Source organism: Dipodomys ordii, unplaced genomic scaffold (assembly GCF_000151885.1).
Source record: "Dipodomys ordii isolate 6190 unplaced genomic scaffold, Dord_2.0 Scaffold1, whole genome shotgun sequence".
In the NCBI taxonomy this organism is placed as follows: domain Eukaryota; kingdom Metazoa; phylum Chordata; class Mammalia; order Rodentia; family Heteromyidae; genus Dipodomys; species Dipodomys ordii.
The window spans coordinates 38304756-38327453 of NW_012267217.1; the positions used below are offsets into that span (position 1 = coordinate 38304756).

Consider the following 22698-nt stretch of genomic DNA (forward strand, 5'->3'; position numbering starts at 1 on the left):
ACGCCCCCAGCATGAAAGCCCCACCCCCTGGCGGCCGGACTCGGGGCGAGAGGCGGGGCAGCATCTGGGGCCTGCGCCCGGCCCGGGGTGGGGCGAGTCCCGGTCCCCGCCGGCTGTCTGGGGCCGGGGCAGAGTTCCAGGCCCACGGCCCCCGCGTCGTATCTGCGCCGCCGTATCTGTGGCCCGCGCTGGGAGCGGGCCTTGCGCGCTCGCTTTTCCTGTCCGCGAGCCCGAGGTCCCAGGTTTCGGGGCTCCGGTGCCCTCCCCACCCCCCGCCCCCACCCCCGACAGCGCCGGCAGCTGGAAGAGTCGCTGGCCGCGGTCGCCGTTAGGGTAACAAGGTGAGGCAGGCGGGGAGGGAAAGGTGTAAGGGCCGGTGGGGAACAGAGAAGCCTCGGGCCAGAGCTCGCCGCCCTCCCGGAGCCCGAGCTGGCACGCTCGGCCGGCGGAGCGTGGCCCGAGTCCGGCCCGGAGCGCCGCGCGGTGGCGGGGTCGTCCGGAGGCCGGGTTCCCGGTGCCCGGGCATGGCCGTGCCAGGTGCACCCGCCGAGTCTCCGCGGTGTCCTCTACCCTGACTCTCACCTTTGGCCTCGATGACCAGCCTGGCGCTTTGCAACCAGAAGGCACCCTCTGGCACCGGCTCGCTCTGCCGCCGCAGCACGGCCAGGGATGAGTCACAGAACGAAATGCCGGAGCGTGGCCGGTCCTGCCGGCGCTCGGCGTTGTTCTCCGCGTGGGGTGTGTGACTGCGTCCAGTGCCTTGTCCTCCACGCTTCCGAGGGGCGTGTGACTGCGCCCGCCTCGCACGCGCCGGGCGCACGCGGGGCGCGCAGGACATGTTTGTGGAAAGCCTTAGTCACCCTTCTAAGTTTGGGACAGTCTACCCTGCCGAGAGCTGCTCGGATTAGGTTTTCCGAGTGTCCGAGATAATTTTGCATATTAATTTTGAAGCTCCACAGAGTAAATCCCCCCCCTTTTTTTTTTAAAGTTTGCATTCTCTCATGGATGCATTTCCTATCGGACATTTAAATGAACTCCTCTGAAGTTCTATAAATAGGGAGAGCCTTTGGTGTCCCCTGAAAGTGTTAGCCTATCAGTTTTGAGACTTCAGAAGAGCCGTTCTATTTTGGAACAAGTACAGTCAGTGAAGCTCTAGGGTAATTTAGGTTTTTAGACACTCGTGCAAGGGTCTACTCGGAGTTAGTGTAAATAGATTTAGAAGGATATGTCTTTTAAGTATGATTTTTAAGTGTGGTACTGGTTTGGGTCTTGAACTCAGGGTCTGAGCGCTGTCCCTTAGCTTTTTACCACTCAAGGCTGGTGTTCTACCACTTGAGACACAGCTCCGCTTCTGGAGTTTGGGGTTTTAATTGGAAAACGGCTTATGGATTTTTCTGTACTAGCTGGCTTTGAACTTCAACCCCCAATCTTCGATCTCAACCTCCACAGTAGCTAGAATTACAGGCATGAGACATACTAGCTCTGGGCTTAAGTATGATTTTTTTTTTAAGGGAAAAAGTTTGTAGTCATACTAGTGAGAGGCACATAGGAGCAAATTGACAGCAAATCTTCCACCCCACTCCTTTGCCAGGTGCAAGTGCTTTCAAATGACCTCGAAGTGTCTTGTAAAAATATCCCTTAATAGCTCAATATCTCTACATGCAAACCTCTGGGGTTAAACCATCCCACAGGGATGATTCTTTTAGTACCAACAATTCTCACAGATTGTGTCCTATGTTTTCCTGAAAAATAAACAAAACAATGTCTTGGAAATTGCTTTGTTGTTAGTTGAACAAAAAGCAGGATGCAAAGTTGTGATAAACAGAAAATTTACTTGGTCACAATAGTCTTAACCTTTTTGCTTATGGAACAGTCAGCTCCAAGTGGTTAGGACTCTGTTTGCTTTGCCTACCAGTGGGTGTCCCCATTGTGCAGCACGTACCTGATCTGTGGTCGCTCGCCATTCATTAAGCAAATGTGGAATGACTACTGGGTTGTTACACATTAACAGTGCAAAAACTTGTGTGTGTGTGTGTGTGTGTTTCTTCATTTACTTGCCTGTCTCCTTAGAATAGAACAAAAGTGTGCATTTTACTGGGCCACAAGTTACAGATATTTTCATGGCTAGCCAACTTATTTTCTAGATAAACCTTATGAGTTCATCCTGCCACCTCCTCATTTTTCCATTTTTTTCCCCCAGTGTTGCTAGTTAAAGAGCACTTTCAGATGAATTATCTTTTGATCCCAGTCACTCTGTCAGACATTGATTTCTTCATTTCCTAGCACAGCAACTCCTGCCCCTTCAGTTGACAGTAAATTTACTAACAAAGTTAGTAACCTACTAACTTTACTAACTTACTACTTAGTAAGTTACTAACTGGTTCAAGCAAATTCACTTTCTTAGTCTAGCAATAAAACTGTAGATACTTCTCTACAATATTTATGGTTTACAAAATCCTCCTTTCTCATTTTGCTTAGGTATTTGTAGATACTTTGATAAAATCTGGAGACTTCATTAAAATTAAAGACGTATGATTTAGATGAAAGAGGTGATAGTGTTTAGTGTTAAACTTGGTGCTACTAAGTTTAGAACATTGCTGTCCTTTCTATTAGTAAAGGCCTAGAAACTTCTGATTTTGGTTTTTGTGTCTTCTTGAATCCAAAGAAGTTACTAGGTTAGAATTCTAAATCTAGTATTGACAGTGAACACAGATTATTTGTGGAATGATCTGTATCACTTTCAGACATGGTGGTGTATACCTGTAATATCCTAGCACTCAGAAGCTAGAGGATGGAGAGCTCAAAGTCAGCCTGAACTACATAGCAAGACCCTATTTCAAAAATCAAATTAATAATAACAATAATATGTATCTTTTATATCTGTAAAGACATACCAAGAATCAAAATGAACACTAAAAAATCATAAAATAAAAAGAATTAACCTGCCCCTGTAGAGTGGCTAATGAGGAGATTGGGAGGATAATGGTTCCTAAATTAGCCTGGAAAAAAGTTCATGGGGTTGCATCTCAGCTAATAAAAGCTGGGCACAGGAATGCACGCACCTGTCCTCCTAGCTATGTAGGAAGCATAAGTAGGAAGATTTCAGTTCATGTTCGACCAGGCACAAATGAAAGACCCTATATAAAAAGTAAAAGTAGAAGGGGCTGGAGCTGGGAAGGTGGCTCAGTGGTAGAGTGCTTGCTTGTGTGCATGAGGCCCTGGGTTCAATTCCTTAGCACCACAAAAGCAGAAAAAGCCGGAAGTGGCACTGTGGCTCAAATGGTAGAGCGCTAGCCTTGAGCTGAATTGCTGAGGGACAGCACCCAGGCTCAGAGTTCAAGCCTCATAACTGACCAGAAAAAAAGGCGGGGGGTGGGTGGGGAGGCTGGAGATAAGGCTTTAGTTCTTACCTAGCAAGCTTAAGACTGTAAATTCAAACCTTTGTACTGAAACAAAAGAAGGCTTAATCTGCTAAAAAATGTCATTTTTACATGAAAACTTTTTAAAAAAAGAATGTTTTTCTTCTAACCAGCAATAAAAACATATTAACTACTTCTCCAAATTTGCTAATCAGGGACTTCAAATAATTTATGGGTAACTAATGCAATCAGAAAAAAAATCTAAATTTTTCAAAGTGTACTTATTAATGGAACCATTGGAAAATTTTTAAAGTTTATTTTTAATAAAATAGTTTCATATAAATAACAGGTACACACACACACATACACATGGTAGTACTAGTAATCAAGCTTGCTCGGCATATGCTTTACTGAGTCACACCTATACAAGTATCTAGAGACTATAGAAATATCCAACTGTCAAAAATGTCCCTTTGAACTTGACTCTGACTTTCTGTTATCAGATCCCATCTAGTATTCAGTAAAGAGAAATGTTCTTTCAAGGAACTTTGCAGGAATGGCTCTCATCCTTCATACCAAGGAATACTAAAGACCAGGTGAGGTCATAGCAACTAGTTCTTTGAGGCACTTTAACATAATCTAATCTTGCCTATTTTTTTTAAAGTAAAGCATCTCTGAAGCTTGAAGATAAAGCAGAAATCTTCTTTTGAATAGATGGATTTTTGTCACTTTCTGTGAACCAAAGCGATTCAATGTCTCTTCTGGTAAGTTTTTGTTAACATTGATCTAATTTGTGCCATCAGTAAGTAGTTAGATGTCAGTGCAGCACCCTAGCAAAAGGCATATTCTGAAGTACTGTTGTCCTGTGGTGTTGTGACTTGAATGACTGATATCTTGGTGAATGAATTAAATTCTCAGTAAATTTTTGTATCTTTCAAAAAGAACATCTCAATTTTTTGTACTCTTTAATACTTTCTCCCATATTCACTTTTTAACATGTATCTTGTATTTAGATGCCAGTCCCACCCACTTATCTCTGTTTCATCCTTTCAATTTTTCAAAATTTCCTAAAGTCAAGCAATACAGAGTTTTAAAATAGCCTTCTGGCTTCTCAGACAAAACATTTGGATCATTTCACAAAATGAGCTACATCAAATATCCATTTGTTTTTGTGTGTATAGAAGATTCATGATACTTGCTTTAGAATAAGTAGTTTTCATTATATATATCATATAATGTTTATTTTTTATTTATTTTATTTTATTTTATTTGTGAACATACTGTACAGAGGGGTTACAATTGCATGGGCAGGATAATGCGTACATTTCTTACCAAGCATTGCAGCCTCCTCCTTTGTTTACCCTTCCCATCCCTTCCCAGCCTCCCCCCTCCCCCCCATCATATAATGTTTAAATAGGGAATTTTTGTATTAAAACAATGATCTCAGTCTTAAAAATTGTGAGATGAGCAGGTCATGTGGGGTGGCATCCTCATCTTGAATTTGCATCTAAGTGCCAAGAATTGGAGCTATGGATCAGACTCATATTTGCAAATCTACTCCACTGGTTGCCAAGACTGAGAAACAGAACAATGAAGTTGGAGACTGTCTTCTTAGATATATGGAAATGTAGAACATATCTGCCTTTAACATATATACCTGGAAAATACATCGAAGTCAACATCTCATGTCCTAAAACAGCAACGAACATACTTTAAAAAAATCCTTAAATAGTTGTATAAGGGGGTTCAACTCGGCATGTAAATTTACACGTATAGAGCATCTTTTTTTTTTTAAGGCCAGATAGTATTTTCATGGTACTACTTTTCTGCTTTGTTGCATGCAGAAATGAGTAACTGTTCAGATAAAACTTTATTCACACAGACAGCTGGTGTTTCATTGATCAGTAATCCTGCTCTACAGGATTACTTTGAGTTATAATTTGATACAAGTTTGTCATTTGGAAATTATGTACCTTAAAATCAGTAAATTAGATTAACTGGGAAATGATAAAAGTATCACAGTCTTTTCTGCCTGGTCTGGCTTTGAACCATGATCCTCAGATCTCAGCCTCTTGCATAGCTAGGATGATAGGCATGAGCCACAGTGCCTGGCTGTTTAAGTACTTTTAAATAACTGACTATAAATTGTTAAGTAGACATGGATGGGCTTTAAGAGAATCATTTGGTATTGTACTCCACTGTTTATATAAAAATAAACATTGATGAGATTACTTACAAAAGTCAGTCATACAATTTGCTTATAGTTTTCTTTTGACATTCTTTTTCTTCTTAAATAGTATGAGATTAGCTTCACCTCATTAGTTGATATGCTAGATCATAGTTACATTCTTTATAGGCAATATATAATAACATCTACAAACTAATGTTCAGGAAAATATGAATTGTGATAATACAAGCAATCTCTTTGAATTTGCTTTGAGTTGGACATGTTTGTCATCGTAAGTAACAAAAACTGTAACAAATATACTCAGTATGTATGTTGAGGCAAAGATCTAAGGATCATGGTTGTCCAGGCAAGAAAGTCTGTGAGATTCTTGTTTCCAATTAAGCACCAAAAGTGCCAGAAGTGGATCTGTGGCTAAAGGGGTAGAGTGCTTGCCTTAAGCAAAAAAAGCTTAGGGACCCAGGCTCTGAATTCAAGCCCAAGACTGGCACCAAAATAAAAATAAAAAAGAAGTAAGTGGTTGGTTTAATGTCAAGAAAGATATACAAGGATCAAAATAAAATTACAATGACTACAATAGAATGCTCTTTAGCTAACTATTCAGAAGAAAATAATCTTTAGAAAAATATTCTGAAATATATCAAAAGTGATGAAGGACTTAAAATTTAACACCAAGAATGAACATGGATTGACAGTAAAATCTCAAGAAAAGAGAGGGCAAGAGTCAGAGATACACCAACTTCAATTCTAATAAGAAATTAGACTTCTGTACACTCTGCTGTTTCTCTCTTCTCTCCCCCATTATGAATGCCTACCTCCATGTTAAATCCTCATACCATTCACATGCATCAGACCTTTTTGCATCCATATTTTCCCTCCACTGGTTCTGTTCCATTATTTTGTCTTATTTAATGTCTTTGTTATTTCTAGGATTGTTTCTGTACTTCACGAACACGAGTTGAATCACTTAGGCCAGAAAAACAGTCTGAAACCAGTATCCATCAATACTTGGTAAGAAATTGGTTGAATACAATTCATGTACCTCCTTTGCCTTCTGTAAGAATACTCACTGGGTCTCTTTTTTTTGGCAGTGTCTTTTCCTGTTTCTTCCTGCTGCTAGTCTGCAAGAGTCTGAAATTGACTTGACCTCTTCTTCCTAAGCCAGCTTTCCCTAAGCAGTCTAACCTATTCCTGTAGTTTTAGTTCCTCAGGTTTGTTATTGCTCTGGGTCTACCTTAGAAGTCCTGAGAGGAACCTGGCATCAAGCAGAACTGATAATTACCAGACTGTACTCTCTAGACATGTCCAAAGAGTCAGGTATAGGATTTCTATCCCAGGAAGATTCTTCAAAGGCACACCTACTGAGTTTGAGTGTAACCTAAATCTTCTCTCAGACCTCACCAACCAATTGTATTTCTTGCTTTGGCTAATGAAAACCAACCTAGTAAGTCATCCTAACTAGAGACTTCAGTGTTGTCTTCACACTGCTTCTGCTCACACCATTAAATCTTGCTAGACACCAAGTCTTAGGAGTCTGTCTTTTCTTTCTCTCCTTTACATCTTCCCCCACACAGACCTGGCCTGTTATAGGGTGACTCACTGCCTGCAGACAATCTGCAGTGGGCAGAGACTAGACCACATGGTCTGCTCCTAGATGTGGAATCCTCTCCCACAGTGCTCAGATCAGTATTAACTACTCTACCAAGACAGGCCTGCTTGTGCCACTTGCCAGCTTGAAAACTTCCATTAAGGAGCTAACTCATTGTTAAATTGAATTAAACAGAAGTCTTATTTTTAAATGATTTTGCCAGGTTATCATAGTTTAGTTATCCATATTATTTGTTTATTATTTATTTTTGCTGTATTAGGGTTTGAACTCAGGTCCTCATGTTTGTTAGGCAGTTAAATTTGGAGGACAGTCCTGATTTGCCAAATGATTTGTGTCTCTTATAACTTTGAAACACACTCTATCTAGAGAAAAGCCCATCTCTAAAGTTAACCATGCCTCACTCTGACTCCTGAGCTCCCCAGGAGACCTCATACTGGCGTGCGCTTCTTCACCTGGGGAAGCCAGACCCTAAGCTCTTATCCTTAAGTATGGCTATCTTTTTTACTTCCTTTTGGTTCATTTCATCTTGTGAAAACTTCTTCACCATTTTAATAGCTGTGATGTGGAAGAGGTTCTGTTACCACACCTACTAGTGAAGCATGCAGTTTGTAGGAGAAATGGATATAGCTAATGAGTGGGAGCAGGACCACAGGCATGGAAGATCCTCACAAGTCACTGTAGCTCTAGTATACTCAACACACACCCTGATTTCTCAGCCATTCTTCCCAGCTTCGTACATTTTACTACAAATTGCGCTGGACTCATTCCTTGCTATTTGTAAACCTGCATTTCCCTATCCTTTCCTGCTTTCCATGTAGAAAACTTTCTAATATCAATTATCAATTGGCAACTTCCCTGTAGATCTAAAAATCAGTTTCCAGCTACTTTTGGTGTCATCCTAATGAGTACCTGTCAGCTTGAAAATACAATATTAACATTTTCTGTTGGGGTGGTGATGTCAGTTGAGAGTCTAAATGTTTATACTTTTTTTTTTTTTTGGCCAGTCCTAGTTATTGAATTCTGGGCCTGTGTGTTACCTTTTTGAGACACAGTGCCACTTCTGGCTTTTTCTGAGTAGTTTATTGGAGAAAACAGTTTCATAGACTTTCGTGTAAGGGCTGGCTTCAAACCACAATCCTCAGATCTCAACCTCCTAGTAGCTAGGATTACATGCATAAGCAGTGCTGGGCAATGTTTATACATTTTCTGTTTTCATTTTGTGAAATAAATGCAGGTTGATGAGCCATCCCTTTCCTGGTCACCTCCATCCACTAGAACCAGTGAAGCAATACATTCTACCAATGTTTCTCACTATGAACTGCAGGTGGAAATAGGTAAGAATCCTGGACTTCCTAAAACTAACCTTTCATTGCTTGAAATGAAATGGTTGACAGATTGTTTTATAGGCAATTATTTCTCTGTTGATATTATAGCTTAAAAGTTGGATATCCACTATGTTAGTTAAATAACTTAATTTTATTATATCACAACAGTGAGATAGGTAGATTTTTTTTAAGATTGCTATCTGGAAGTTTTACATTTTCACTGGTACATTTAGAGAAGGAAGATAATACTAAAATACTTATTGTATCCTTATTGTGGGGAGCATCTAACTTTGTGGGAATAATTTATAGTGGGTAGGAATTAAAATCATGTAAACCTTTTAGTTATAATACTTAAACAAAATTATTTTCTAATTTAAAAATATATTTTTTTGTGTAGAAACCTTTCACAGTTAGATGGAACAAGATGAGTTCTTGTTTCTAGCTTTTGTATACATGCATGTGTTTATGTGTATACAAATATATGTGTATATATTTATGTTTGAAACATACATGGTGATTTATTCTCAAAAATAGGATGAATCTCAAAAGAATTATGCTACATTAGTGAAGCAAAGGAATTAATCACAAAAAGCTATCCTTTTTGATACCATTTATATAACAAGTAGATCTGTGGTTACTGGGACTAGAGGTAGGGATAGGAAACTGCTGATTAGTATTCTTTTGTTTAACTAGATTATCAAATCACAGTCTTAACCATATAATAGCTATGCGATTGTATGTCATTGTCTTCATTTGCTTATGGGCCTCATATCTTACTTTGTAGATTGTCTATTCAATCCTCTGCCTGCTTCTTAATTGAATTGTTTATTGTCGCTTCTGGATGGAAGTCTTATCAGATACAAATATATAAATCAGATAAAAAATATAAATATATAAAAATACTTATATATAAATATATAAAATCACATATAAATATATAAATAGATTATGCTTTCATTTTCTCTCTTTTTCAGAGGGGAAGCATATTGTAAAATAAATACGTTTTTGAAATTTTTGAAATAAATATACAGAGCTTCCTAGTTTTAGAAAATTCAATTCCTAAGTAAAATTTTATTACAAAAAGAAAATACAATAACAAATTGAAATGAATGTGGAATAAGTAAGTGGATACAACCTTTGTAAGCACAAGAAGGACATACCTGACATAGGAACCTTCCTCTGGGCTTATCAGGCACTCTGAGGCCCTGAACCTGTATTGAGATCTGTGTGTGTTTTCAAAAAGGCCTTAGAGAGTTCCTTTCCACTCTCCCCCACATGGCCCTGTTCTAAATTCATGAATCTGAGCATGTCTTTGACCCCAGAAAGAAGATGGAAGACCTAAGTATGTGTGAAGCATGAGCTCTCACTCAAAAATTGTCCAGCAGGTAACAAAATGTCTCCCGTTCACCCAAAGAAGTTTGAGGCTGGTGACTAAGAGGTGAACAAGAGGACATCCTCCATTAGGACAAATTTTAAGGAAAGGTCACATAACTTGCTTGGTTCTAGGGACCATGGAACTGTGTAGGTAATTCAAACATGGAAGGATGGAGATTTGTAATTTGAAACTTAGAAAACACTGAAGACTGGGCAAAATCATGCAATTATGAGAGTCAGTTTGGGGCTGACCCTAGTTAGATAGTAACAACTTTCCTTTTGGACAGCTAAAAAAGAGCTTGTGTTGAAACAGCTGGTAAGCCAGATGTCTGAGATCTGGGCCATTACTGCATTGCTGAGATTGACTGAACTCTCATTTCATAGTGGTGTGTTTTGAAGAGCAGGAATTTTACATTTTAATGAAATGCACAGCATCAATTCTGTTGGTTACTAACAAGAATCTTATGTCCAATTCCAGGAAGAGGATTTGACAACTTGACCTCTGTCCATCTTGCTCGGCATACTCCTACAGGAACACTGGTAACTATAAAAATTACAAATCTTGAAAACTGCAATGAAGAACAGCTGAAAGCTTTACAGGTAATGATATGAAGAAAGGGACATATTTATTAATGTCTTGTTGAAGAGATTGCATCTGTAAGAATTTGTCTCATGAAATTGGTAGTTCTTTATTTTAGGGAAAGGTAGATTTCTTCAGACTAATATTTAGTCACTAAGTAAGTAAGAATACTTATACTTGGATCTGGCTTCCAAGTGAAAGGAAAAGTATATTCAAATTTCGGTAAACTACTATAGGTTTGTTCAAGTGAATATCATACTCAGATGCTAGCCTGGAGATTTACAACACTTCAGTAGACCTGCTGGGACCAGGCAAGGTTGGCAGTTATTCTAATCACAAATAATCATATAGGAGAATAGAAAAACATAAGCACATGGTATCTTTTTTACCCAGATAAGCAAATTTAACTTCATATTGATAAATTATAACAGAATTATGTTTCAGGAATATTATGCCATTTTCTTGTCATTAATCATTAAAATTTATGCCAGTTCTGAACCATAAACTCAGGGCTTCTCACTCTTGTTGGGTTTGCTTGCTCAATGCTGGTACTCTACCACTTGAGCTAATCCTCCAGCCTAGCCTCACTAATCATTCTGTATATAATAGAGGAAAAATTTTTCTTCTGATATTATCTCAATTTAAAAAATATGTGTATATAGATGTTGCACAAATAAAGGAGACTAGAAAAAACTATTAATTGTTCTTTTGTGATGCATTTTGCATGACTCCCTCCTCCCATTCTGTGTGTTTTAAAAAATGTTTATAATAAGAACATAGTCTAGTGTCAAGTGTGCTTATGAAATGGGAATCTTACTTCATAGAATACTTCTGAGATTTAGAGGTCAGAAGAACTAAGAATGGTGCAGAGCACTAAGCAGCTACCACTACTACTGTTGTCTTCATCATGAGAAAAGAGAAATTATTTTAAAATAGCTTGTCTCTTGTGTGTTTACTCTAGAAAGCAGTGATTCTATCCCACTTTTTTCGGCACCCTAATATTACAACTTATTGGACAGTTTTCACTGTTGGCAGTTGGCTTTGGGTTATTTCTCCATTTATGGCCTATGGTAAGAAAGCTGCTTACAACTCATTGCTTAGCCCGAATGCTATTGTTAATACAGATGAACAGAATCTTAGATTTATGACTTTCTACTTTTAACTTATAAACATAAATTCTGATTCTCAGCATCCTGACCTATTTTTACATTTGGTTTATGTTGGTTATATTTGGTTTATTATATTTTATATTTGGTTTATGTTGACTTTTAGTCTTCAGAAAAAATGTAGAATGGGTATGATAATCAAGGAACTCATTCTCATTCTCTGAGAATTTCATGGCTTTACATAAGCCATCTCTTCCCCTCAGTTTTCTTCCTGTTTGTCAATGTGAAGTGATTGGTCCCTGTTTCACCACACTGTAAACTGAATTCATCATATTATAAACATCGTTGTGTGTGCCTGTCCCTCACTTGTGCTTCTTGAGGGCAAGGATCTTTTGTATTTTCTGTTTTGGTCCTCAGGTGCTCTTATAGTACTTAGCACAATACAGTGTACAGTGTGTTAAAGAATTAAGTGGATGGATTCTAGAGCTTTGATCTTTTAAAACAAATTTTAAATTTTATTGTAGAGGTGATGTAAAGAGGAGTTACAGTTACATAAGTCAGGTAATGAGTACATTTTCTTTTGAATAGTGTCATCCCCTTCCCTCATACTCTCCCAGTTTAGAGCTTTGATCTTTAGAACAGCTTTTATGAATTGCTTTTGGATTACAAAGAAATCATACGCTACATATGTGTGTGTGTGTGTGTGTGTGTGTGTGTGTGTGTGTGTGTGTGTGTGTGTGTGTGTGTGTTTTAGTTTTACAAGTCCTGGGGCTTGAACTCAGGGCCTAGGCACTATCCCTGAGCCTCTCTCTGCTCAAGGCTAGTGCTTTTCCACTTAAGCCACAGCACCACTTCCGGCTTTTTCTGAGTTAGTTTACTGAAGATGAGAGTCTCACGGACATTCCTGTCCAGGCTGGCTTTGAACCATGTTCTTCAGATTAAAGCTTCCTAAGTTAGGTGAGCCACCGGCACCTGGCTTATAGCATGTATTTTTAATCACAGAAAATCACTGAAAAATAGTTAGCTTTTTTCCCTAATCTCTTAGGAAATCATTAGGGGAAAAAAATTCCCTACTGGTGTTGGAATCAAATCCAGGGCTTTAACGTAGAAGGCAAGTACTCTAGTTTTGAGCTTTATCCCCAGATCCCCTCAAAAATGTTTTGAAATTCCTGAAGGAAAAGCACTTTTGCATGTGAAAAAATTAGGCACCATAAAAAGTAAATGGCATGTGTGCATTTATGGTGGAAAAGTACATCCACAACATACCTAGAAACAAGATCACTTTCAATGCTGCTATTAAAATTCTTTCAGGTTCAGCAAGTCAGCTCTTGAGAACTTACTTTCCTGAAGGAATGAATGAAACTTTAATAAGAAACATTCTCTTTGGAGCAGTGCGAGGATTGAATTATCTTCATCAAAATGGCTGTATTCATAGGTATGCGCTTATTGAATTTTATAAAATGATTTTGTTTTCCAGTATCAGAGTTTTAATGCAGGGCCTCTCACTTAGATTACTCACTAGGCTGGTGCTCTAACCACTTGAGCCATGCCTCAGCTTCTTGCTAACCAGTAAGAAGGGATTGGCGTTGAACCTCAACCTTTCAGATCGTAGCTTCCTGACTAGCTACAGGTGTGAGCCACTGACAGAGGACTAAAATGAAAAACATGTAATGGAAGAGGTCTTTTAGGAAGCTTTGAGGAAGAGGCAGTTGAGTATTAGAATGTAGGGTTATACCACTGAAAGCAGAAAGGAAGGGACCGATGTATTCAGTAAATGTTTACGTTTATATCCATTCACCAAAACTGTTAAGGCCAGGGCATCTGTACCCAGCACTGTCCTTGGTTCTGGGGTGGAGCATCTTCTCTCGTGGAGTGCACAGTCTTAGTCTAATGTGGGACATAAGAACCAGGATGTTCAGGAGATTAGCTACAGGACCCTAGTTAGCTGGTTGTGATTTATTCCTTTCAAGCAAATAAAGAGCTTCTTTATGTACTTTCCAGTTTGTCCCATATTTATATCATGTATAAATTATAATTCTTCCTTGATTCCTTAAAAAGCACCTTGAGATTATCATACTAAATATCATGTCTCTTGTTGCTAAAATTCATTTGAGTAATAGTCTGAATGTGAAGATCAATGATCTGAGATACACTAGGACTTTGTTTTGCTTCTGAATTAAATTAATTTTAAATGGGCTTGCTTTCTTATTCAGTTTCCATAATAGTTTTTCTGTCTTGCTATTCATTTTTAGCAGCATTTTGGTTAGCTGATAACTTTAAACCAACTGTACACTAAATAACTGAAGTTTTCTTAACCATACCAGTCTGTTGACATTCTGCTATGTTGGTGAAAATACGATGAAAAAAATTAAGGCTTTTTTATAATTTATCTGACGTTTAAAGAGAATTTATGGCATCTTTATAAATGATGTTATACCATGAGAAGATTTTACTGTATAATATTCCATTTAACTATAAATTATAAATTTATGCTTAAAATGTTAATTGGTATTTTTGCAACAGTATCTTAAAATAATAAAATTAGTAATTTGGTCCTATTTTTTATTTGAAAAAGAATTAACAGGGGCTGGGAAGGTGGCTCAGTGGTAGAGTGCTTGCCTTGCATGCATGAGGCCCTGGGTTCGATTCCTCAGCACCACATAAGCAAAAAGAAAAAAGGCGGAGGTGGCGCTGTGGCTCAAGTGGTAGAGCGCTAGCCTCGAGCTGAAGAGCTGAGAGATAGTGCCCAGGCCCAGAGTTCAGGCCCCACGACCAGACCCCCCCCCAAAAAAAAAAGACTTACCTGTTCCAAACCTGCAGCTTTCAAATGTTCTAGTTCCATATTGAGTAAAATAATTCCTACTTCTCTGAACATTTCTTCTATTTTTAATGTGTATTAGATACGCTGCTATTTTATAAAGGGTATTTAGTTTCTAAGTGTATACCTCTCTCTGTTCTGACCAGACTTTTATTTTTTCTTCATTGGCCAGATTTCTAGTACTTAGGATTGTTTCTTTTTGTTCTAGGAGTTTTAAAGCCAGCCATATCCTCATTTCTGGTGATGGCCTAGTGACCCTCTCTGGCCTGTCCCATCTGCATAGTTTGGTTAAGCACGGACAGAGGCATAGGGCTGTGTTTGATTTCCCACAGTTCAGCACATCAGTGCAGCCGTGGCTGAGTCCAGAGCTACTGAGACAGGTCAGGTGTGGCTGTGGCATTGGTTTGTCTGTGTGTCTCAAGTGTCTTCTGAGTTTCAATAAAGGACAATTGCATCTTTATACTTGGATATTGGTGAATGGCCTGCTATAAGACCTTTTCTCTTTCTTGTCAAAATTTTGTTAGGAATATAACATACTAATACATTAGGTAGATCCTGGTTTCTTACTTATGGGGTTATTTTCTATCATTCACCATCATTTATCACAACAGGATCTGTAGATACTTTTGTCTATTTACACTAAAAAACTTCAAATTAATTGTGTTGCACAGGATTTACACGGATATAATGTGAAGTCAGATATTTACAGTGTTGGGATTACAGCATGTGAATTAGCCAGTGGGCAGATCCCATTTCAGGACATGCATAGGACTCAGGTAAAATGCCTCTAAAATCTATGAATTTGTCTTTTATATATTCTTACATTCTAGATAATTTCTATAAAACATGTTCATTATAGACTCTGAAGAACTTCATTATCATTTTTGTTTTAGTAATTTTGCCTGGAAAATGTTTGAGAACTTTTTCTTTCTCTTAGATGCTGTTACAGAAACTAAAAGGTCCTCCATATAGCCCATTGGATATCAGTATTTTCCCTCAATCAGACTCCAGAATGAAAAGTTCTCGGTCAGGTGTGGACTCTGGGATTGGAGAGAGTGTACTTGTCTCCAGTGGAAGTCACACAGTCACTAATGAACGGCTGCACACACCAGCCTCGAAGACCTTCTCTCCTGCCTTCTTTAGCTTAGTACAGCTCTGTTTGCAGCAAGATCCTGAGAAAAGGTAATACTGGTCACCTCTACATAGCACAAAATGTACGTGCTTTATATTTTTTGTAAGTTTTGTAAGTTTTTTTTGTAAATTTTTTCATCAAATTCAAATCTTTTGATAAAAATGTGTAATGTAGAAAATGTCAATGCTAAGAATCAGTAGAAATAGTAAGCAAATAAGAAGAACACTGGATTCAGAATCAGAATAATTAGGCTCCATATCATTTCCTACCTAAGTCATCTTATAAAAATTATCTTTTTTAAAAAAAGCACTCTTCCTAGATACTAATTACTACATTTCTATTAAGGCATTTTAGAATGTCTAATCAGTTTAAAAATGTAAGTTGCTGCTAATATACTTGTCTAAAATATTATTAGATAACTATATATTCGTATTTTTATATAGAAGATATCTGTATCTTATTTTACGTATCTCTTTTAGCTCCTTAGTACCTGGTATATGTCTAATATGTACTCAGTAAATGTTGAATATGGCTTAATTGAGGAATACTTCTAGAATTATTTATTTCTGTTAGTTAAATTTGGAACTAAGAATTTGTCTTTTTTTTTGTACTAGTCCTGGGGCTTGAATGCAGGATCTGGGCACTGTCCCTGTGCTTTTATGCTCAAGGCTAGTACTCTACCACTTGAGTCACAGGTCTACTTCCTGGCTGGCTATCTATCTATTCATTCATTTTTGGTTACTTAATTGGAGACAGTCTCACCAATGTTCCTGCCTAGGCTGGCTTCAAACCTCAATCCTCAGATTTAAGCCTCCTGAACAGCTGGGATTATAGACATGAACCATTAGCACCTGGCTTTTTTCTTTTTCTTATTAATGCTTTAGTATTGGGTTTTATAGCTCTAACATAATTTCTGGTTTTAGTGGGTGGTACTGAGCTTTGAACTTAGGGCTTGGGTTTTTCTAGACATACACTTTACCACTTGAGCCATCCTTTGAGTCTGTTTTTGACAAAAGGGCTACCAAACTATTTCATGTCCTATATATTTGACACTTTCTCCTTGCATTTGTTCTGTTGTATTGCTAGGTACAAATACTAGAATTATACTTGAAAGTACAGTTACTTTTCAGATAGAGTCTTACAGGGATTTTTTTTTGCCCCGGGGGTGGGGGGGTGGTGGTGAGCCAGCCTCAGAATCATTTTCTTCATACTTATGCCTCCCTGATAACTCAGATTACAGTGTGTATCTTTACTCCCAGAGTTTTATTGTTGTTGAGATGAGTTCTAGATAACTAGAATGGGTTCTCTGCTTCCTGAGTAGCTGGGATTATAGATTAAAAATCTGCATTCTGATGTTTATTTCTTAAATAACTTTATTAAAAATTTCAGGCCATCAGCAAGCAGTTTATTGTCCCATGTATTCTTCAAACAGGTGAGCTTATCTATTGTCTGTTGCTTAGATGTTTTCAAATACTATTAAAAACCACTCTGTTTTGTTGGTTTAATGGGATACTTTGGCTGCCAAGAGACAAATAGTTATCTCATAAAATTAAAATAAAGAGTACATCTATGTGGAGATGGTGATACTTGTTTTTGCTTTTTCTTGTTTTTGTCTTGTTTGTTCTTTTGTCTGTCTTTTGAGGGGACATATATGGGAGCATAAGTGCAGGGACAAAAGGTGAATAAAGGCAGGCATGGTACTCAGAAGACACTATGTAGAAAATGAAGTGAAACTTGTGCGTGGGGACAGGAGTGGGAAACTGTGGGAAAGCAATGGTTTAAATTGTCCAAAAATGTACTCATTACCTGACTTGTGAAGTAGTAATTCCTCTGTACAACACCTTAACAATAACAATAAAAAAGCTATTGCATTGAAAAAAATCATCAACTCAATAGATTTTCTAAAAGATTTCTTCTGCAAAACAAAATGAGTAAAAACTTATCATATGTCACTATATATTTAGATATATTTTAAATCAAAGAATTTTTTCTTTATTGGTCAGAAATAACAGGAGGACAAAATATGACAAAAATCAATGTATTAATCTTCCTATTTTCTGATAATCAGAATTAAAGGCATTTAGAGAGTATACCTGAAAATAATTTCAAATATTTATATGGTTCCTTTAAAAATTATTTATTTTTGTCAGTCATGGGGCTTAAACTCTGGGCCTGGGCGCTGTCCCTCAGCTCTTCAGCTTAAGGCTAGTGCTCTGCCACTTGAGCCACAGTACACTTCTGGTTTTCTGGTGATTAATTGGAGAGAAGAGTCTCGTGAACTTTCCTGCCTGGGCTGGCTTTGGACTGCGATCCTCAGATCTCAGCCTCTTGAGAGGCTAGGATTACAGGCATGAGCCACCAGCACCTGATTAAAAATTACTTATTGCTGACAAGACTGACGTATTTATGTACTAACAGTCTTACTTTGAATTTAACAGATGAAAGAAGAAAGTCGGGATTGCATTCTCTCCCTGTTGCCCCCTGCCTATAACAAGCCATCAGAAGCACTGCCTCCAGTGTTGCCTTGGACTGAGCCGCAATGTGATCTTCCAGATGAAAAGGACCCAGACTGGGACTTATAGGGCTGCCAAGCCATTTCATGTCCTATATACTTGACACTTTCTCCTTGCTGCTTGTTCTGCTGTATTGCTAGGTACAAATACCAGAATTATACTTGAAAGTACAGTTGGTGCACTGGAGAATCTATCATGTAAACCCCTCTGTCTACAGGGCATGAGTTTCTAGTCCTCTTCTATGTCAGAGAGCCTTCACAACTCCAGGGCAGCATCAGAATTACTCCTCTAGCTACAGTTAGTATCATCTCTTCTTCATTTATCACACACACACAGCAAGCTGTGACCCCACTTCTCTTGATCTCTCAGTGTAATTATTTTTGTCGGTTGTGGAGCTTGAACTCTGGGCCTGGGTTCTGTTCCTGAGCTCTTCAGCTCAAGACGAGCACTCTACCACTTGAGCCACAGCACCACTTCCAGTGTAATTTTTGAGCCAGGTTTTTCTACATCTTGCTTTCCTCAGGGTACAGTGCCGCCCAGGATATCTTGTTCTTGGAGATTCTCTAGCCTTTTTTTATCAGCTACTTAGACCAACAGGTTAGTTTATTATGGCACCATACCCTTTTCTGGAGAAGGGAAATGTGTATATTTCCCCTTCTTATTCTGTTAATGTTAATATGTATTGTAACATCAAACTGAGCCTCACATTTAATGATTCACTTGAAATGTATAGAGAAAATTTCATTTGCTTTTTATAAAAAGGGAGGGCCCTAAGCAACACTTTTCTAGCTATGTAAATTATAGATCCTAAATTCATGTACTCTGTGGGTGCTCAATAAAAACTTAATGAATTGAATTATACTTTTATTGTGTGGTTTGACAAAGCTGGAACACAGATTCTACTCTGTCTACCCCAAGAAAAGCCATTTCTGAAACAAACTGGTTTGCATAACCTAATGAATTAAGGCTACATGGTTTTGGCAGAAGGCATGCTTACCTGTCATGATTATTAATGCAATTTCCTTATAAGCAAGAAGAGTTTGTAATTTGAACTCAGGTTAATAGGGGTTAATATCAGTTGATTTTCTTAATCTATACATCTCACTTCTATTACAAGTTATTTTTGATGTAAGACTAAAAGTTTGAGACCCAAAACATAAATATACAAATGAACAGGTAACTTTAAGCACAGTCTTTTTTAAAATGTTTATTGACTGGACCCCCTCAAGAATAAACATTGGGTTTACTCTTGTCAGTGTGCTAGGGTGAAAGCTGAAAGTGAGAGAATTTAGAATGGACTGTGGAGGAGGAGGGGCTGAGAACCAGTAGAGGTCCCTAAGAGCAGCTGCATGGTGGGCACTGTAGTTGATCTCACTGGAGGTGAGTACTTAACCTTCTTAAGTTCACCTCACCCAAAGAAGCGCACAGGAATTTTAAATATCCTCCTGAATGTGTGCAGATTCTCCTGCATGTGTGGAGTGCAAAAGGTAGGAGGAGGATCATGATACTTCCCACATCTCCTGTAGGCATATTAGGGTTATCTGTTGATAGAGCCAACAGGATGTTTATACATAGTATGTGTGTGTGTGTGTGTGTGTGTTTGTATGGATTACATGCATACATACAGAGTTTAAGAAACTGGTTCATGTAACTATGGAGGCTGAACTGGGGACTTGAGAAACAATGATGGGGTTCTAGTCCAAAGACTAATATTTTATCAGGATGGAGACCCAGGACAAACTAATGTTTCAGTTTGCTTTCAAAGGCAAGGAAATGTTGATGTCCTAGTTCAAAGGCTATGGGGCATAGTGCTTGAGGGTGCCAGCAATCTGTTTTTGAGGTCCACCTAACTATCTGTTTTGCTCAACCTACCAATTGAAATGATCTCATATAGAAGAACCCAGAATAATGATTGGCTAAATATCTACACCACATTCTGTGACCCTGTACTGTTGACATAAAATTAACCGTTGCAACCGGGTACCAGTGGGTCACGCCTGTAATCCTCGCTACTCAGGAGGCTGAGATCTGAGGATCTCAGTTCAAAGACAGCCCAAGCAGGAAAGTCCATGAGACTTATCTCCAGTAAACCACTCAGAAAACCAGAAGTGGCGCTGTGGCTCAAGCAGTAGAGCACTAGCCTTGAGCTGAAGAGCTCAGAGACAGAGCCCAAGCCCCATGACAGACAAAAAACAAAAACAAAAAACCACCATTGCAATGGCTCTTGTGATTGATGGATAACTTCACTGTGTGTGTGATGACTTGAATTTTGTACTTGTAGTCACCTCTTGCATTAGTTTTCTATGGCTGCCATAACAAATTTCCACAAACCTACTTTAAACACCACCAGTTCCTTTTGCAGTTCTATTATTTAGAAGTCCTAAAGGGACTCACTTGGGTAAAATCAAGACATCAGCAGGCTACATCCCTCTGGGAGCTCTAGATGAGAATGTTTTTCTGTCATCTCTAGCTTTTGGAAGCTGACTATCTCACTCAGCTTTTGGCCTTTGTGTACCTCCAAAGTCAACAGTGTTGGGAAGAGTCCTAACACTGTCATTTTTTTATGGCTTACTTCCTCTTGGCTCTTTAAAGACTCTGTAAGATTACATTGGGTATAACCATATTGTTTGGAATCCTTTCCCTGTCTCATGTCAGCTGATCAGCAACCTTGACCCCTTTTATGTTGTGCAACCTAACTTACTATTTAGTATTAACATGTAGGCATTTTCCACTAAGGGATCATTCCCAGGTTCCTGAAATTAGGATGAGGGCAGACTTGGTCTAATTTTTTTTTTTACTGTGCCTTTTGTTAAACCTTGTGCTGATGTCTGTTATTTGAAGGACTGAAATTAGCTAGAATGCCCATCAGCACATACCGAATGTAATTCTTTCTGTATTTGTGTCTGTACACTCATCAAGAATACGGTTTTATTCACTAGTATAATCTTAGCATTCAGCAAGTGTCTGGACTAATGTAGACATTCAATAGTTAAGACATTCTGTTTTGAATAAAGTGTATGGGGAAAAGAAAAGAAAATTTTATCAGATTTAACACTTCCATTTAGTAACTCTATCCCATTTTACTTCAAGCCAGATCAGTGGTTTTCCTCGTACCACTGAACAGTTGCTTATTAGCTCTCAATCCATTTTCTTACCTTTCTGCTTCCCTGAAAACTACATTTCCAGAGCACTCTTGCTCTCCAGTGAAAGCTCAGCTAGGAGAAGGAAGAAACATGGTTAGTTGTCATCCTTTTGTTTCTGCATCTTCTGGTGTTTCCGCAGTGGCCGCCTACCATTTGCTCCTGCCTCCCTTCCACCTGAGTGGTGGGAGCAGCTCCTGGTCTTGTGGCTCTGGGTTCCTTCACTATCTCATTTGACTTCTTAGCCTTGGTCCATAATGCATAAAACTAATTCTTTGTATTCCTTTTATTGAGACTATCTGATTTATTTGTTTTCCCAGTAATATGCCAACTGAAACAAGTACAAATATTCCTCAACTATGATAGCGTTTCATCCAGATAAACCATTTGTAAACTGGAAGTATCCTGATGGGCATGGTTGTACACCTTTGTAATCCCCACACTTAGGAGGCTGAAAAAGGAGGACTGTGATTTTTCCTGGGCTACACAGAAAGGTCACTGGAAAATGCATTAAATATATAACCAAACTTACCCAACTTTGTGGCTTAGCAACATGGTGCATCTTAGAGTGTCTGATGTTCCTTTTTTTTTTTTTTTTTTTTTGCAGGGCTAACTAGAAGCTGATGCTCCTTTGTTTCTGCAGGGCTAACTAGAACCTGTGCCTTCTAGTTGCAGTTTAGTGCCATGTATTGTATCAAATGTCATTAGGTTCAAAACCCATCAAAATTAAAAATATAGTTGCTACTGAATGAGTATGAGGTTCAGACTACTGTAAACAAAAACAAAAATCTCTAAGAAACGAGCTTATACATGTGGACACTTTTAGTCTCAATAAAAAATCATTTCCTTGGTTATAACATTGAAAGAACCATTAAGAATTATGTTTTCTATTAGCCAATTCTATTTGGATTCCATGCTCTTTGATTTTTGCTAGAGAAGCTGAAACTAAAAAAAATATGTATCCTAGAAATTTTACTTTTTAAGAGTGAACCAAATTTTAATGGGACTAATTCTTAGAAGTTTCTGATCTAAATCTTACGTTAATTTACATTGCACTCTTTCTACAGTATTCTAGAACGTTCCTAGTTTCTGGGGTTTGGGGAAATTATAAAAAGTTGTTCTACAGTTTTTCAAACTAGATGGTCATTCCTGCATAGGAAATGCCTCAGGAATTAGTATTAGATCTTTATTCATACTGTAGAAAGATACAATATTAGATGATGTTAATACTGACCTGCATTATGTAAGCCCAGACATTTGCAAACTGTGGAATCTAGAATTATCACTGGAGCTAAGGAATAAATTTGAGTAAAAACAAAAGGCTAACCATAGGTAACTGCAAATAGAATACATGAAACCTAGAAGGACAGGAAAATTTAGAGTATAATAAGTGTTGGAGGAAGTTACATAATCATTCACTCCAAAGTAGGATTGAAGTCACCGATTTATACAGGGGAAAACATGGGAAACAAAACTGCAAATTAATATCAATTGACTATGTATTTGTACATGTATTCTCTAACATTTATAAACAAAATATGATTACATCAAATGCAT

The 22698-nt window shown here is 38.3% G+C and overlaps 1 protein-coding gene across 2 annotated transcripts; it reads left to right on the forward strand.

Annotated features, from left to right (window-relative positions):
* Window positions 1–104: 104 nt before the first annotated feature.
* On the forward strand, window positions 105–18857 carry Stradb (STE20-related kinase adaptor beta). Of its 2 annotated transcripts, XM_013011772.1 has the most exons (12): window positions 105–341; window positions 4024–4123; window positions 6475–6555; window positions 8388–8487; window positions 10331–10452; window positions 11394–11502; window positions 12850–12973; window positions 14565–14736; window positions 15028–15132; window positions 15294–15538; window positions 16878–16920; window positions 17927–18857. In XM_013011772.1, the coding sequence occupies exons 2-12, from the start codon at window positions 4112–4114 to the stop codon at window positions 18068–18070; spliced, it is 1257 nt and encodes a 418-aa protein (XP_012867226.1). In that variant the 5' UTR covers window positions 105–341; window positions 4024–4111; the 3' UTR covers window positions 18071–18857. The 2 variants fall into 2 exon arrangements, with proteins under 2 accessions (XP_012867226.1, XP_012867234.1); XM_013011780.1 differs by lacking the exon at window positions 16878–16920 and having other exon boundaries at window positions 17927–17998.
* The last annotated feature ends 3841 nt before the right edge of the window (window positions 18858–22698 follow it).